This window comes from Saimiri boliviensis, chromosome 1, assembly GCF_048565385.1.
Source record: "Saimiri boliviensis isolate mSaiBol1 chromosome 1, mSaiBol1.pri, whole genome shotgun sequence".
Taxonomy (NCBI): domain Eukaryota; kingdom Metazoa; phylum Chordata; class Mammalia; order Primates; family Cebidae; genus Saimiri; species Saimiri boliviensis.
The window spans coordinates 3,352,648-3,370,143 of NC_133449.1; the positions used below are offsets into that span (position 1 = coordinate 3,352,648).

Consider the following 17,496-nt stretch of genomic DNA (forward strand, 5'->3'; position numbering starts at 1 on the left):
ATTTATTTTTAGACAGGGTCTTGCTCTGTCACCCAGGCTGGAGTGCAGCGGTGCGACCTCGGCTCACTGCAGCCTTGAGCTCTCAGGTCCGGCTGTCGTCCCGCCTCTCCCGCCGCCTCGGCCTCCGGAGTAGCTGGGGCTGCAGGCGCGCGCCACCGTGACAGGCTAATTTTTTTTTTTTTTTTTTTTTTTGGTAGTCCTAGGGTCTCGCCATGTTGCCCAGGCTGGTTCCTGAGCTCAGGTGATCTGCCTGCCTGGGCCTCCCAAAGTGCTGGGATTCTAGGCGTGAGCCTCAGCGCCCAGGCAAGTTAGCCTTTTTAAACGTCCCGTCTCAGGCGGTTGCCGGAGTTGGTGTTCTTCGGTCTCCTTCTCTCGCCCAGGACCAGGGCTGGGACGAGGCCGGTTCCCGCCTGCCCACCCACAATGAAGACAGGAACCTTGGGAGCGGGTACCGGAACGCTCGGGAACGGCACCAAACTACGGATCCTAGGACGGAAGAGCGTTACCAAGACACTCGTCCCCGGAGCCGCTTCCTGGGACTCTCTAGCTTGCGACCGCTTCTCAGTGGTTTTCCGGTTCTCGCCTTTCTCCTCGCGCTGTTTCCGCCTCTTCCCTTACGCCGCCGGATTTTGACGTGCTCTCGCGAGGTTTGAGTCTTTTCCTAAGTCGGCGCTCAACCAAGGTACGTTGGTCGTTACCGGTCGGGTAGGACTTTTTTGCCTCCGTTGAAAAAAACGCCTTCTGGAGTCAGCCCGGGAGCGGCGGGCCTTGCTCCCCGGGTGGAGATACAGCCGATTACCCGGCCTGTGCCCTCCGATGGCTTCTGCGGGGCGAGCGGGGCCGGGCCGGGGAGCGGGGTGCGGTGCGGGGCGGTGCGGGCAGGAGGGCGAGCCGGCGGCGCCTGCAGCCCCGGCCGCGTCACGCTGACCGCTGTGCCTCCTGTTCTCCCAGGAGAAAGCCATGTTCAGTTCGAGCGCCAAGATCGTGAAGCCCAATGGCGAGAAGCCAGATGAGTTCGAGTCCGGCATCTCCCAGGTGAGAGGGTTCCCCGAGGTCCGGGGTGGGCGGAGGCGCCCCGCGCGGGGGGGCGGGCGGCCGCGTGTGCGCGGGCCGCGGGGGGCTCGGGCGCGCGCTCAGGGCCGGCCCTGCTGCTGTGTGCTTCTCAGGCTCTTCTGGAGCTGGAGATGAACTCGGACCTCAAGGCTCAGCTCAGGGAGCTGAATATCACGGCGGCCAAGGTAAGCTGGGGCTCCCTCGGCGGGAGGGGGGTCGCGGCGCGTCCCCCGCGCCGCCTGCGAGGGTTGTCGCCTGCCTTGGCTTACGGTCGATGGTGACTTGTCGCCCGGCCGCCTCAGCCGAACTCAGGCTCCGCTGTGTTAGGGAGTGACGCCGCCCCGGCGCGGGGAGTGGGGTCGCAGGTCGCCTGCACTTGAAGCCGTCGCTGTCGGCGGGCAGGCAGGGGAGAAACGTGGCGCCGGGAGGGCCTGGGCCCGTTCGGGACCTTGCTGGCCCTGACCGAATGACAAGTACGGCAGAGAGCTTTGGGGAGCTCCTGGGAGGCGGACTTGGCCGCGTGCGGGCGCGCACAGGTGGCGGTGACTGACCTCAGGCCTGCCCGTTCTCCTGTCTTCCTGGCATAAGGAAATACGAAGATTGGTGAGAGATGAGAACATCTCCGAAGGTTGCACTGAACGTGAACTCAGAACTAGTGTGCGTTTGTAGTGCAGCTGCGATGGTGATGATGGGGTCTTAGACTCTGATGTGACCACAGCGTTTTTTTACTTTCTGAAGCAGTTAACAAAGGGTTTTTTTTTTTTTTTATCTTAGGAGATTGAAGTTGGTGGTGGCCGGAAAGCTATCATAATCTTTGTTCCTGTTCCTCAACTAAAATCTTTCCAGAAAATCCAAGTCCGGCTAGTACGCGAATTGGAGAAAAAGTTCAGTGGGAAGCATGTTGTCTTTATCGCTCAGGTATCAGTTCTACTGTTAACGTTTCTGTTCTTGAATTTGGCTAAAATTGCTTGTGTTTAGACTGCACTGGTAGTTGGAGTCATGAAAACAATCCTTTTAGGTAAGTTGATTGCACTGGGTAGAAAGATGAAGTACAGGCAGGGCGCGGGGGCTCATGGGAGGTGGAGGCGGGTGGATCACTTTACAGACCAGCCTGGGAACATGGTGAAACCCTGTCTACAAGAAACAGAAAAACAAGAAGTTTTAAAAAGAAAGATAAAGTATACTTTTTAACTAAGAGTTGAAACAAGAAATCTGTAAAGTGACAGTCTGCTGTGTTTTGAGTTATAAAAATGATTTCCTGCATTTAAAATTAAATTTCGCAAGTGTGGTGTGTTGCTTACCGAGATGATCAGTCTGAGAAACCTGTTAGAGTTCAGATCTGGATTTGCCGTGAACTGAAGTCTATGGGGAATGAAGTGCTAGGATTGATCAGGAAGAAAAGTAGTATTTATTCTGGCTCAGTAGGCATGGGGAAAGGCATACCTGGGAGCTTTTTTACCACTGGCATATTAATAGAAGCTGTGGATTCTGAGTTATTCAAGAATCGGGAAGTAACTCCATAGAAGGATTTTCTCAGTAGATTGTTTGGTCTAGGTTGTGCAGCTTTCTCGAACTTTGAACTTACCCTGCCACTCTTCTTGCTTTTAAAGCAGTTTGACAGTTTTAGTTTTTTGTAAATTTAAGGTCTTAATTTTGTTATATGGTAATTTTTGCTTTATAGAGGAGAATTCTGCCTAAGCCAACTCGAAAAAGCCGTACAAAAAATAAACAAAAGCGTCCCAGGAGGTGAGTATTTTAGCGGTTTCAGAAATGTCTGTACCCCTCATATTAACAACTCAGTTTGTGTAAGTTTTAGTTTATAAAAACAGAAGATACTCAAATGGGAATTTTTGAGTAACAGCATTTGGTTTTCTCTATAGTTGCACGTGATGTGTTTTAGAATTCTAGATGTAAAACAAATGTATTCTCAGAGTCATTTTATGTCTAGTAGGTCGGTGCTGTCACGAAATGAGATGATTTCCTCCGATTGTGCACAGGATAGGAATGATGAGAAGGAAATCATTACTTTAATTCTGTGTGATGGAGCCTGCTAGACATAGTGGACGTGGGCTTGGATTTATCTTTGATTTTTGTTTTTGCTGTGGATTGGAAGTGAAAAACATAGGTGGATTTTGGTGACATCACTGCAGTTGAAGACGCCAATGGAAGTGATATGTGAACCTGATTGACTTACAGGTTATAGCATAAACTCAAATATTGGTACTTGTCTTTAACTAGATCTTTTGATATTTTGTTAGTCTCTGTACATTGTTTTACAAATGGGAACTATTAAATCCCTGGGGACTCTTCCCTAGGGATGAGTTCGAGAAAACAAATCTTGTCGTTACGCCTGTACCCTGTGAAATGTATAATTTGTATTGCTGTCCTCAGTGGATGAGAAAACTGGTCTGGGCTTGGAGTATTTGCTCATTGCAGCTAAACCTAGTAATGCTAAGAAGATTAAAAAAAAATTCAGTCTGGTTCTGAAAACCACTAGAAAATAGAAAGTGTTGGGAATCTGGTAATGTGTTTATTGTATTATGTATGTGGAAAGGTGGGTGCTAGGTTTTCTAGAACTGGAATTCTGTGACCTAGAAAATGTAATTTTTAAAAATCATGACACTTAAAGAGCGTTTTGGAAACTTAGTTCTGAGAACCTGAGTTAGGAAATGAGTATAAAAACAGCCACTTCGGCTGGGCGCGGTGGCTCATGCCTGTGATCCCAGCACTTTGGGAGGCTGAGGTGGGTGGATCACCTGAGGTCAGGAGTTCAAGACCAGCCTGACCAACATAGTGAGACTTTGGCTCTACCAAAAATACAAAAATAGCCGGGTGTGGTGGTGGGTGCCTGTAATCCCAATTACTCAGGAGGCTGAGGCAGGATAATTACTGCTTAAACCCAATCTGGATGCTGGTATGCCCAAATAAAAAAAAATAATAAAAAAGTAAAAATAAACCCAGGGAGGTGGAGATTGCAGTGAGCTGAGATAGCACCACTGCATTTTAGCCTGGGCGATAGAGCAAGATTGTCTCAAAAAAAAGGTGGGGGGTGGAAAAAACCAGTCCCTTTGCTTTCTGCACAGCTAAAGGACTGTCCCTCAAATCTGTAGCTTTAGTTCTCTCTCAGTACAAATCTGTGTTTTCCAAATTTTCTCAGACAAAGGCTTCACAGTGTTTCTAGTGTGATCCAGCATGTACATTGAAAGCCTTTCCTCTTTCACACTAAGCCTGGTTGGTAGGTCACAGTGAATCTACCACTTTTCCAATCTGGCTTCCTACTTGCAGATTTGTTTTCCCTGTTCCGTACAGCTACCGTTACCTAACTCAGGTTAAGTGCCGAAACTGATCCAGGTTTCGGGTATAGCAGGGTTTTCCTCTGAAGCGCGCCAGTCCCTGTGGTTTGTGGTAGTTGACGTGTGGTGCCATTGCTCCCCATTTAAAAAGGTAGTAGGTAACATTGAAATCTGGTTTCCGTATTGGGTGCTTTCCTAATATTGTAAGAATGTGCTTAATTAATGACTTGCAATGAACAGTCCAGTTGTCTTGATTTATTTGCTTTCTGAAAGGTGATGAGGGCTTTGGGGAATGGACTTTGTTCCAGTTTTTGCCCTTTGTGGCTGTGGAACATTAAGATAGTGGCAGTAAAATTGAGAGCCACCGGAAAATGTTAATGGTGTTTATGGACGCTGCCAGATAGGAAATACAAATGAGTAGACTATAGTGTTACTGTTAGCTACTGTGGGGTGAGACCTAGACAGATAGCCATGTACAAGGCAGCTCCATAAATGCCGAAGCTAAGAACCATCTCATAGTACATGGTAGCTCTCCTAAAAGCTTGCAGTTAATTGAAACTCATTTGTTAGGTAGCAAGTAGGTAGGTTTTGAACTTGGTAAGAGATATTCAGATGCCGGGCGCGGTGGCTCAAGCCTGTAATCCCAGCACTTTGGGAGGCCGAGGCGGGTGGATCACGAGGTCGAGAGATCGAGACCATCCTGGTCAACATGGTGAAACCCCGTCTCTACTAAAAGTGCAAAAAATTAGCTGGGCATGGTGGCGCGTGCCTGTAATCCCAGCTACTCAGGAGGCTGAGGCAGGAGAATTGCCTGAGCCCAGGAGGCGGAGGTTGCGGTGAGCCGAGATCGCACCATTGCACTCCAGCCTGGGTAACAAGGGCGAAACTCCGTCTCAAAAAAAAAAAAAGAGAGAGATATTCAGATGAGGAGCAAGAGTGCACTGGCAGTTTTTGTGACGCTGATGGGTTGAAAATCAAAGACCCTCATGAGCGAGGAGGGGCAGCTGTCCTGGAGCTGGTGATGGAACAGTGCCTTGGGATGGAATGTTGCCTCATTTGATCCTAGAGAACAAGGAGTTCTGATGGTATCTTGGAGGTCTATCTAGGAGAGCTCTTGAAGGGTCTTTTATAGGTAAATTACGTGATCATACCAGTTTTTTAGAAAGATTACCTTGACATTGGAAGGGGGGTGGTTTTGGAGATGAGCAAAAGGTTATTGTAGTGATTTGGTTAAGAAATTAAACAAGTGAAAATGAAGATGTATAAAAGGCCTCACTAATCTCACATTGAGATGGTCACTCATTGCCTTGGTGAGTTTGTAGCTTACCCCAGAGTAACATTTAAAATTGACTAAGCTTTTAAAATAAATCAATAAGCTGTTACCCTATTCTAAGTAGGCAAAGGCTTTAGTTAGGTACATGAAGTATAACAAGCTTATTTGAAAACAAGGGTTAATTTGACTTCAGGAATCTGGGATTTGCATTTTCATTTAAGAGGTGCCCTCGAATTGGAGGGTGGGCATTGCTAGGCTACTTACTTTTTAACTATTCTTTTAGCCGTACACTGACAGCTGTGCACGATGCAATCCTTGAGGACCTGGTCTTCCCAAGTGAAATTGTGGGCAAGAGAATCCGCGTGAAACTGGATGGCAGCCGGCTCATAAAGGTTCATTTGGACAAAGCACAGCAGAACAATGTGGAACACAAGGTAACAGATCAACATGTTCTCGTGGAAAGGTTCAGCCACAGTGAGAGCGGACCGTAGTGTAACCTGCCTCATGCGCCCCCAGAGCAATGACTGTACACTCGGGGCCAGCTCTTTTCACCCGCACTTCAGCCTGCTGTCCTTTGGATTATGTGTCAGGTTTTAAATGGAGATATTTCAAGAACTGAACCCTTGAAATTCTCTGTACCTTTTGGAAGCAGAACAATTCTGTGGTCTTTTAGATAGGCTGTGTATTCTTGGTAAGTTAGGGGTGGGTGATGATGATGGTATCAGTTGTCATAACTGATCAGGACATAACCATGTGGACGACTGCTGGGGTCCCCTGGTGGCTTTGTCCGTGTGGCGCAGAGGAGCAGAGTGGTGTAGAGTCCTGTCACGTAACATTGGAGAGGAGCTTGTCCCCAGTCGGAAGACTTCTGTGTGCATGGCCTGAGTATTCCTTATCCTCGGTACTTGGTTGCTGAGGAGGAAAACCATAGAGGACACAGTTTCACAAAATGATTAGGTTTTAAACTGAGTGTGTATATTTCAAAGTTTTGTGATGAATTTTTTCTTTTCTTGTAGGTTGAAACTTTTTCTGGTGTCTATAAGAAGCTCACGGGCAAGGATGTTAATTTTGAATTCCCAGAGTTTCAATTGTAAACAGAATGACTAAATAAAAAATACATTCACAGTACTCTGTTTGAGGCTTGTTTTTCAAAATTCCAAATTCACATATGCACAGCTGTCTTCAGTACCAGTAGCGTCCTGTGTGGGCTGGAGGATTTCAGCAGGAGGGTGTCTGCGAGGAAGCTTGATGTCTGTGAGGTTCTGCTTGTGTTCGGGATGTGCCGTCAGGTGTCATCACATGAGACCGCAGAAATAGCTGAGTATCGGCACTTCTGCATGGTTCAAACTAAAAATATACCAGGCACTTTTTTTTACTGTGATATAAGTAAAATTTTCTGTTTTACCCATTTTTAAGTTAATGACTCAGTAGCCTAAGTACATCTGCAAAGTTGGGAAACAGATCTCTGGAACTTCTTCATCTTGTAGAACTGAAACTACTCTTTAAACAACAACTCCACTTCTCGTCTCCTCAGATTCGTTGAATTTTTAATACGTAAATCCATGTTAGGTGTTAAATGGACTTTTCGCAAGTTAAATGTAAGGATCTGATAAACAGATTTGTTATTTGCTAGATGGTGTGTAGACTTGAGTAGTGCAGTTCCCCACTAACTTAGCTTTCCAGTTCATCAAATGAAGGCACTGGGTGAAATGAAAGCTCTGAAGTGGGGACCGTGGAGGAGCATTAGGTGACTGACTACCAGGTCTTTGTAGAGTGCAGCAGACGCCTTGAGAATACTGCCTGTTTCGGCTTTTTGCTGAGTTGCTTTCAGGTATGGAGAAGCTTTGAAATTACCTCGTAAAACTTACCTTCCTGCTTATATAGGGTGAAGAATTAATCTTACTGAACAGCTGCAAACAACACGTTTGCATCAAATCACTCCTTCAGGTAGACTAATTCCGGGGAGGCTTTGAGGGGACATGATAGTATTTTCCTATTTTGCAAGTGAGTGCCAGACTCCTGCTGCTGTCCCAGAGGCAGAATGAACGTGGCGCAGGCGTACTGGCTGCTTCAAACCTTGGGCAAGTGCTCGTGTTCATACTTGGCTGAGGCCTTTGTAGGTGAGTGAAGAAGGTGCCCCTGCAAACAGTTACCAAGGTTGGCCCCTTATCCTCAGTAGTCCCTCGGTCCTTGGGGTTGCCTTGGTTTCTCTGGAATGAGGTGTTTACTTAGGCCCGGGTTCTGCAGACCTATTTTCACCCTTTTCCAGCACGGAGCTCCACCCACTTTCCTGGCCATCTGTGTTAAGTGGTTTTTGGGAGGCTTCATGCCTGCCATCTCATGTAGCGTATTGGTCTTGAGAAAATGCTGGAGGAGGGTAACAGGAACGTTTCAGCTTTTGTGGCCATAAACCTGGGAACTGATCTGATTTGCTGCGGGTAATGCATATTTTTACTTGAGCATAATCCTAAGTAGTTTTCTGTTGGTGTTGCCACGCTAGCCTCAGTTTTCTGGCATATAAAGTGACATTACCTACTTCATGATATGTATTAAATTTCTGTAATAGAGTTCTTTTCAAAGCAGTAGCTAATTAGTGCCAGAGGTTTTTAAGTATGTCCTTCATTAAGCTGGACTTGCCTCAGCTCAATAAGCTGAGAGTCCTCAGAGGGGCCGTGAAGATGATCCTTTTAACCTTACAGAGGATGGCACGTGTTAAATTTGGAGGCACCTTCACCTCCGACCAGCAAATTCAGTCTTGGCTTTATCAGCTTACACTGCAATTACATAGAAGCAGTTACAGGGGTCTTTGGGTTGGATTAGGTGGTTGAAAGTTTGGCTCTGAGGAAGTTGTGAAGCTTGCCAGTATCATTCACAGATTCACTGGTTTAGGGAACAAGATTTACACTTTTTTTTTTTTTTTTTTTTCCTTTGAGACTGACCTTCACTCTTGTTGCCCAGGCTGGAGTGCAATGGCACGATCTTGCTTGGCTCACTGCAATCTCTGCCTCCCGGGTTCAAGCGATTCTCTTGCCTCAGCCTCCCAAGTAGCTGGGATTACAGGTGCCTGCCACCACACCCAGCTAATTTTGTATTTTTGGTAGAGACAGTTTCTCCATTTTGGTCAGGCTGGTCTCAAGCTCCTGACCTCTGGTGATCTGCCTGCCTCAGTCTCCCAGAGTATTGGGATTATAGGCATGAGCCACCATGCCTGGCCATGAATTTTCCTTTTAAAAAATGTTCTGGGCCAGGCGCGGTGGCTCACGCCTGTAATCCCAGCACTTTGGGAGGCCGAGGTGGGCGGATCACCTGAGGTCAGGAATTCAAAACCAGCCTGGCCAACATGGTGAAACTCTGTCTCTACTAAAAATACAAAAATTATCCAAGTGTAGTGGCAGGCGCCTGTAATCCCAGCTACTCAGGAGGCTGAGGAGAATCGCTTGAGCCCGGGAGGTGGCGTTTGCAGTGAGCCGAGATTGTGCCACGGCACCCCAGCCTGGGTGGCAAAAGCGAGACTCTGTACCAAAAGAACAAACAACTTCTGAATTTTCTGATTTTCCTATGATGTGAGTGGCTATCAATAGTATACCTAGTAGACGTTAAAAAATCCATCTCCAGGAAAAGAAAAAACTTTGACATTATGTGAGAAAACAATTGTTTTTAGAAATTAGTGTAAGGAATGAGCTTATGCGAAGATGTCCATTGGGAAATGCTTCCATTTTAGGTGAAAGTTACATTGACATGTAAGGTATCAGTAACATAAACACTTGGAAATGGTATTCTTACCTATTTAAGATGCTTATGAAGAGTCTCAGTTGGCTTCGAATCTATTAATAATCCCTTTCAATTACTTTGCAAGAACAAAGGTGACCAGAATACCAAGAAAGATGGAAAATTTTGGTTGATTTTGAACAAAAACTTGCACATTTGCTAGAGAGGAAGCATAGCCAAAAAATATGCTTCTGTTTGCATCTATCTTTGTAAGGGGTCTTTAAAAAAAACAAAAAAACTCAGTCAAGTTTTCGGTCATGTTCAAAAGAATAGCAGAATCAGTGGTGGGTCTCCGTCCCAGCGCCCAGCTTGAGCAGGTGCTGATGGGCTGCTAAGCTTGTTTCGTCTTTTCTCACCCCTTTTTTGCTGGAGATTTTCATGCAAATTCTAAACATATTACTTAGGAACCTTTTACCTGTGATAATTGTTAAAATCAAGTGCCAAACTTACACCTAGATTTTTTTTTTCTTTTTTTTAATTGCATTTTAGGTTTTGGGGTACATGTGAAGAACATGCAAGATTGTTGCATAGGTACACACACGGCAGTGTGATTTGCTGCCTTCCTCTCCCTCACCTATATCTGGCATTTCTCCCCATGCCATCCCCCTGCAACTCCCCACCCCTCGCTGTCCCTCCCCTATTTCCCTCCAACAGACCCGTGTGTAGTGCTCCCCTCCCTGTGTCCATGTGTTCTAGATTTTAAATTGTTACATCAAAGTATAAAAGTATGGTTTTCTAAACTGAGTCAATCATTGCTTTTACTAAAATTAATACCTCGGTGAACAAAAACACTTAGATATCATTACTATTCTTACTCATTTTAAACGTCTGTTTTTTTTGTTTTGTTTTGTTTTGTTTTTTTCGAGATGGAGTTTTTCTTTGTTGCCCAGGATGGAGTGCAATGGCCTGATCTTGGTTCACTGCAACCTCTGCCTCCCGGGTTCAAGTGATTCTCCCTCAGCCTCCCGAGTAGCTGGGATTACAGACATGCGCTGCCACATCCAGCTAATTTTGTATTTGTAGTAGAGACAGGGTTTCTCCACGTTGGTCAGGCTGGTTTCGAACTCCTGACCTCAGGTGATCCGCCTGCCTCAGCTTCCTGAAGTGCTGGAATTGCAGGCGTGAGCCACTACGCCCAGCCAACTTCTGTGTATTTATAATATACATACCCTTTTAGTACTGTAGTGCAGTCTGTATAACTACACATTGGAGACACTCAAAGTTTTACTTGGGGTCCACAATAGAACAGCTTGGGGACTAGTGTGCTAAACATGCACACTTTTTTATCAGTAAACTTTGTCCAGAAAGCTTATCAAATATTTTTGAAAGGTAAATGTAACCTTTTTCATGATTGTGTTAAAGATTACGTAGTAAACGTGCAAGCTTGACTGTGTATGCAATTGCTACGGGAAGTAATTGTGGTTTTTAAAAATCCTCCTTTTCCCTTCTATTTATATTAGTCCAGCCTTTTCTCCGTGATTCATGCAACATAGTAAACGAACTAGTGAAGGTTTACAAAGTGACACATTTCTTAAGTAGTACATGATTTTGAATTTTTTTAGGTACTGAGATATTAGAACACGTATTAGACTTGATCTTTATTAAAACTTAAAACAGTACAATACAACCACAGTCTAGGGAAAGTCATTTCAATGATGAGACGGTCCTGGTTCCTAAGATTCCTGTTAACTGCTAGATGAGCTGTTAGAAATTATTTAACTCAGCGCAGTGGCTCATGCCTGTAGTCCCAGCACTTTGGGAGCCTGGGGCAGGCAGATCATGATGTCAGGAGATTGAGGTAAAACCCAATCTCGCCGGGCGCAGTGGCTCAAGCCTGTAATCCCAGCACTTTGGGAGGCCGAGGCGGGTGAATCACGAGGTCAAGAGATCGAGACCGTCCTGGTCAACATGGTGAAACCACGTCTCTACTAAAAATACAAAAAATTAGCTGGGCATGGTGGCGCGTGCCTGTGATCCCAGCTACTCAGGAGGCTGAGGCAGGAGAATTGCCTGAACCCAGGAGGCGGAGGTTTCGGTGAGCCGAGATCGCGCCATTGCACTCCAGCCTGGGTAACAAGAGTGAAACTCTGTCTCAAAAACAAACAAACAAACAAAAAAAACCCAATCTCTACTAAAAATGCAAAAATTAGCTGGGTGTGGTGGCACGTGCCTGTAATCCCAGCCACTTGGGAGGCTGAGGCAGGAGAATCGCTTGAACCAGGGAGTTGGAGGTTGCAGTGAGTCAAGACTGCGCCACTGCACTCCAGGCTGGTGACAGCGATCCATCTCAAAAATAAAAAAACCCAGAGAAATGAAATGCTTTAACTCCACTGAATTTTCTCACTATAATCAATAGCAGCAACAGTGGGTGAGTGATTGCAATGAAATTAGTCTGAATGCCTCTTTTGCAATTACATTTTTACTCAAATTCTATGCAGATAAAATCAAGGCCGTGCTCTGCAATAACACACTTAATGAGGCTCCCGTTAAAGTTAGTATGCTGTTTATTGTCTGCATCTAAAATGGCCTGAGCTTCCTCTTGAAAGTGGAGCAAATCACTGCTTACTCCGTTTTTAAATCATTCTGTCAGAACTCCCTTACCATCTGCCAGGTGTGTTCCTGTGCTCTCTGGCATTCTGCAAGCCTGTAATAGTACCTGAGCATTCCACTTAGGGATGTGAGAGCAGCGCTGACCACGTCTCGATCTGATGTGGCTAAGTCTTCACCTGAAGCTCTGGGGGAGCTTGACGGGTGAGTGGGGAGTTCCTCCTTGTGTTTGGGTTGTGGCCTGCAGACGAGCTGCACCAGCCTCTCTGGACCCCAGGCTTCCGACTATGAGATGAAAGGGTTGGCCTGCACTAGCGGAGTCTGAGGGTCCCTCTAATTCTAAAAGTCACTGACTTAAAGTAATACAAGTTTAAAGAATCAGTTAATATAGACAAGTTATCAGAGTATTTGGCACTTAGTGAAGATGATTGAAAGTGTTTTCCTGTCCTTGAAAACCAAATCAGTTACAGACTTTACTTTTTCTTTTCTTTTTTTTTGAGACAGGGTTTCACCATGTTGGCCAGGATGGTCTTGATCTCTTGACCTCGTGATCCGCCCGCCTCGGCCTCCCAAAGTGCTGGGATTATAGAGTCTTGCTCTGTCTCCAGGCTGGAGTGCAGAGATGCGATCATGGCCCAATGCAGCCTTAAACTCCCAGCCCAAGCAATCCTCCCGCCTCAGCCTCCTGAGTAGCTGGGACTACAGGCACATGCCCAGCTAATTTTTTAAATTTTTTTTTGTAAAGACGGGGGTCTTGCTAGGTTGCCCAGGCTGATTTTGAACTCCTGGGCTCAAGTGAGCCTCCCTCCTTGGCCTCCCAAGTGATAGAATTACAGGCGTGAGCCACCATGCCTGGCCTGGGGTTAACTTGATTTTTAGTTTCAAGGCCTGTGCTGGAGCAGGAGTGTCTAGTGTGGCAGACAGTGGGGGCGAGTGGGATGGTGTCTGGGGACACCAGAGCGACTCCTGTGTATTCACTGAGCATCTGTCTATGTGGGTCAGGTGCTGGGGTAGACTCTTAAAGGGATCAGCTCAAATCCTTACAAGGGCCCCCTGAGGTAGGCAGTGGTTCCCAACATGAGGTCCCAGGCTCAGCAGCCTTGGCGTTGCTTGGGAAGTGTTAGAAATGAGAACACTCAGGCCCCATGGCAGTGGATCCCATCGGCAGGTATAGGGTGGGGCCTGGTGATGTGTTTAAGAAGTTTTCCACTTGATTCTGATGCAGGCTCGAGTTTGAGGACCTCTGATGGCTGACTCCCTGATAGTCTCTGGTGATACGGTGGTGACAGGCCCTGCCTGAGCTCATGCTTCCATGCAGTGAGGCTGTGCTCCGGGTGGCATGCCTGTGCTGCTGGACGGCCGTGTGCTGCTGGAGTGGCACGGTGAGAGGGCAGTGCCCAGAAGAGGATGGAGGCCCAGCCCCACTGCTGAAGCGGGGGGCCAGCGGGGCTCCGCTCTCAGGGCACTCGGGGACGGGGAGAGGTGGCCGCCTTTAATGTCCTCATGGGACACTGTCCCAGAGATTTGGCAGCACGTACGGTGTGACCCCAGTGAGAATTCCCATCCAGAGACAAGCAGGGTTTTCATCCGGCTCCTGCTGTGCAGATTTCTGAGTTATCTGAGAAATGTAAATACGAGTTGGGATTTGCACCAGAGCCTTGTCCTGGCCCCTGGCGTGGACTGGCTCCATGAGAGGGTCAGGGTTCACTAGGCAAGAGGCTGTTCCCAGCAGCCACGACTTAAACGCTTTCAAGAAAAACCTTCGGGGGAGGGGAGGAAAAGAGACGGGCAGGGGTTGGTGGGGGGGGCCTGGTCCCTGTTCCCAGTGCAGGTGTGAACATGGTTGATAGTCTAACCAGGCTTCCACTGTAGTCTGCTTGAAATGGGAAGTTAAATGATCACTTATTTATGTAACTGAAGAGTAATGACCAGGTTATTGGCATTTAAAAAAAAGCCTTTAATATTTCAGAAACACAGAAACAAATGAAAAACATCCACATCAGATGTGAAGCAGAAGCCGGGCGGTCGGGTCTCCCGACAGTCCATGTGGGCCCCGCTGGCTTGCTCGGTGACAAGGGCAGCTTTAGCGCGGGGGCCCAGACTCCGACTGGCACGTTTTTTGTGAACTGTGATCTTGGGCAAGCTCTCTCATTGTTGAACTCTGAACGGGGGTGAGGATGCCCTGCTCTGAGGGTAGCTGCGAGGCCTCCATTTGTGAGTGATTGCAACTGATCCCAGCTGGCACCGGGTTCTGCACGCGGTTCCGTTCTCTTCACCCCAGTTTGCGTCCCGCACGGGCAGCAGGATGGCTGCCCACAGGACATGGAGTGATGGGCCTGTGGGCACGCACCTGCTTCAGACCAGAGGGGCAGATTCACCCCGAGGCCATCAAGATCCGGCGGGGGGGCCCTAGCATTGAGTTCTGTGGTCAGATATTTTTATACAGTTAGCACAAAGAAAGTATCAAGCACAGTGAGTGAAGGCCGCTGTCTGGTCCTCCCTCACAGCCTCCCACTGAGTGCTGCCGAAGCGGCCCGGCCATCTTTGGCTCCGGCTCAGCGTTTCCGCACCGTGGCACCGTTGGCTTTTAGGGCTGGAGCGTTGGGTGCTGTGGGGCCATCGCAGGCATTGTGGGTGCTTGGCAGCATCGCTGGCTTTCGCCACTAGAAGCCAGTACCATCTCCCCAGTAGTGACAACTAAAAATGTCTCCTGCACGTTGTCAAATGTGCCCTGAGTCTGAAGGGTGGGAGAGCACACTGAAGTGGAGTCGGGCTTAGATGATTTTGGATTTCAGCTGGATAAGCTCAGTGGTTCACGGCGTAGGAAGAGGTCATGAGCTACACTTGGTCAGCGGTGTGGTCATTTCAGACTAGGGTTACCCTGCACAAAACAAACCAAACCCCAAAAGGTGAAATGCCTGAAATCGTACACTTCGTATATGAAAAAAAAAAACTGGCAGAGGCTTCCTTGAATGTGGCAACCACCCGAAAATGCTCATGACGTTACCGGTAAAGGCTTGTGGAGCTGAAGCAAACTGTTTTGAAGCTACCAGTAATACAAAATTTAAATAGCCATGAAAGGTGGAGCAAATACTGAGTCACCTTCTGTTCTTTCTTTAGAAATGTGTGTTCATGGGAGCAGGCAATGAAAGAATATACTGCCAAATAATATAGAATCATAAGGGCTGGGCCGGGGACGGTGGCTCATGCCTGTAATCCTAGCACTTTGGGAGTTCGAGACCAGCCTGGCCAACATGGTGAAACTCCGTCTCTACTAAAAATACAAAAATTAGCCGGTAGTGATGGCAGGCGCCCGTAATTCCAGCTACTCAGGAGGCTGAGGCATGAGAATTGCTTGTACCTGGGAGGTGGAGGTTACAGTGAGCTGAGGTCGTGCCAGTGCACTCCAGCCTGGGCAACAGAGCGAGACTCCGTCAACAAAAACCAAAACATAAGGGCTGTCAGGCAGCTTTTTAAAAACTAAGCTTCTGGCCGGGCGCGGTGGCTCACGCCTGTAATCCCAGCACTTTGGGAGGCCGAGGCGGGTGGATCACAAGGTCAAGAGATCGAGACCATCCTGGTCAACAAGGTGAAACCCCGTCTCTACTAAAAGTACAAAAAATTAGCTGGGCATGGTGGCGTGTGCCTGTAATCCCAGCTACTCAGGAGGCTGAGGCAGGAGAATTGCCTGAACCCAGGAGGCGGAGGTTGTGGTGAGCCGAAATTGTGCCATTGCACTCCAGCCTGGGTAACGAGTGAAACTCCGTCTCAAAAAAACAAACAGACAAACAAACAAAAAAAACTAAGCTTCCTCCCATCCTGTAGCTTGTCTTTGCATCTTCTTAATGCGATCATTTGCAGAGCAAAAGGTTTTAATTTTGATGAAGTTCAATTGATCAGTTATTGCTTTTGGAGATTGTACTTTGATGTTAGAATATCCAAGAATGGTTTGCTGAGCCTTAGATCCTGAAGATTTTTTTTCTGTGCTTTTTTCTAAAAGTTTTGCGACTTTACATTTTGCGCTGAAGCCCATGACCTGTTATGAGATGGGTTTTGTGTGACAGTTATGTTGGGGTTATCTGAGATAGCTTTTGTATGATGGTTATATTGGGTTATCTTTTTTGTGTGATGGTTATATTGGGGTTATCTGAGATAGCTTTTGTGTGATGGTTATATTGGGGTTATCTGAGATAGCTTTTGTGTGATGGTTATATTGGGTTATCGTTTTTGTGTGATGGTTATATTGGGGTTATCTTTTTTGTGTGATGGTTATATTGGGGTTATCTTTTTTGTGTGATGGTTATATTGGGGTTATCTTTTTTGTATGATGGTTATATTGGGTTATCTTTTTTGTGTGATGGTTATGTTGGGTTATCTTTTTTGTGTGATGGTTATGTTGGGATTATCTGAGATAGCTTTTGTGTGATGGTTATATTGGATTATCTTTTTTGTGTGATGGTTATATTGGATTATCTTTTTTGTGTGATGGTTATGTTGGGTTATCTTTTTTGTGTGATGGTTATGTTGGGGTTATCTGAGGTAGCTTTTGTGTGATGGTTATATTGGGTTATCTTTTTTGCGTGATGGTTATATTGGGTTATCTTTTTTGCCTGCGGATGTCCAGTGGCTCTGGCACTGTTTGGCATGCACCATCTTCCCTCTGTTGAGTGGCTTTTGTACTTTTGTGAAAAAGCAGTTGAGTGTATAGGTGAAGATCTACTTCCGGGTTTCTGTTCTGTTCCATTGTGTAATGTCTTAGAATTGCCTAGATTGATTCCTCCTACTTTATTCTTTTTCAAAATTGTTTCAGCTATTCTAGTTCCTTTCTCTTTTCATATAAATTTTAGAATAGTCTTGTCTATATATACAAAGATGATTGTTATGATTTTGATAGAAATTGTGTTGTGTTCAAATATTTTTTAAAAAGTTGTGTTAAGCTTGTACTGTGTATTAATTTTGGGGAGAATCAACATTTTTTTACTCTGTTGAATCTCCTAAACTATACTTTTAAATTTTTATTATTATTTTTGAAACAGGATACCACTCTGTCACCCAGGCTGGGGTGCAGCGGCACAATCTCAGCCAACTGCAACATCCACTTCCCAGGCTCAGGTGATCCTCCCACCTCAGCCTCCTGAGCAGCTGGGACCATGCTACTAGGCCCAGATAATTTTGTATTGTTTTTGTTAGAGACAGGGTTTTACCATGTTGCCCAAGCTGGTCTTGAACTCCTGAAATCAAGTGATCCTCCCACTTCAGCCTCCCAAAGTGCTGGGATTACAGGCATGAGCCACCGGGCCTGGACGAGTCTCCTCATCTATAAAGACGATGTGATGTGTCTCTCTGTTTATTCAGATCTTTTTTGAGCTTTCCAGCAACATTTTGTAGTTTTCAGCATATAAGTTCTATATATGTTTTGTTAGATTTATACCTAAGTATTCCTTTTTTAAAGCAATTGTAAATATTATTTTGAATTTTAGTGTCTATGAGTTCATTACTATTTTATAGAAATCTGCTTGGTTTTTCACAGCTTACTTTTATTATTTATTTTGAGACAGAGTC

General features: G+C 46.3%; 1 protein-coding gene across 2 annotated transcripts; it reads left to right on the forward strand.

The window, feature by feature from the left end:
• The first annotated feature begins 582 nt into the window (after positions 1-582).
• Positions 583-6,747, forward strand: RPS7 (ribosomal protein S7). 2 transcript variants are annotated; one of them, XM_039462595.2, is made up of 7 exons: positions 583-682; positions 952-1,035; positions 1,167-1,238; positions 1,828-1,971; positions 2,735-2,799; positions 5,903-6,053; positions 6,636-6,747. In XM_039462595.2, the coding sequence occupies exons 2-7, from the start codon at positions 961-963 to the stop codon at positions 6,711-6,713; spliced, it is 585 nt and encodes a 194-aa protein (XP_039318529.1). In that variant the 5' UTR covers positions 583-682; positions 952-960; the 3' UTR covers positions 6,714-6,747. The 2 variants fall into 2 exon arrangements, with proteins under 2 accessions (XP_039318529.1, XP_074249655.1); XM_074393554.1 differs by lacking the exon at positions 583-682 and adding an exon at positions 692-705.
• The last annotated feature ends 10,749 nt before the right edge of the window (positions 6,748-17,496 follow it).

Excerpts from the sequence above, each read along its gene's own strand:
- RPS7 (XM_039462595.2), top strand. The coding sequence starts at position 961 with ATGTTCAGTTCGAGCGCCAAGATCGTGAAGCCCAATGGCGAGAAGCCA. Across the intron at positions 1,972-2,734 it reads ATGTTGTCTTTATCGCTCAG|AGGAGAATTCTGCCTAAGCC; the intron begins GTATCAGTTCTA and ends TTTGCTTTATAG. Across the intron at positions 6,054-6,635 it reads AGAACAATGTGGAACACAAG|GTTGAAACTTTTTCTGGTGT; the intron begins GTAACAGATCAA and ends CTTTTCTTGTAG.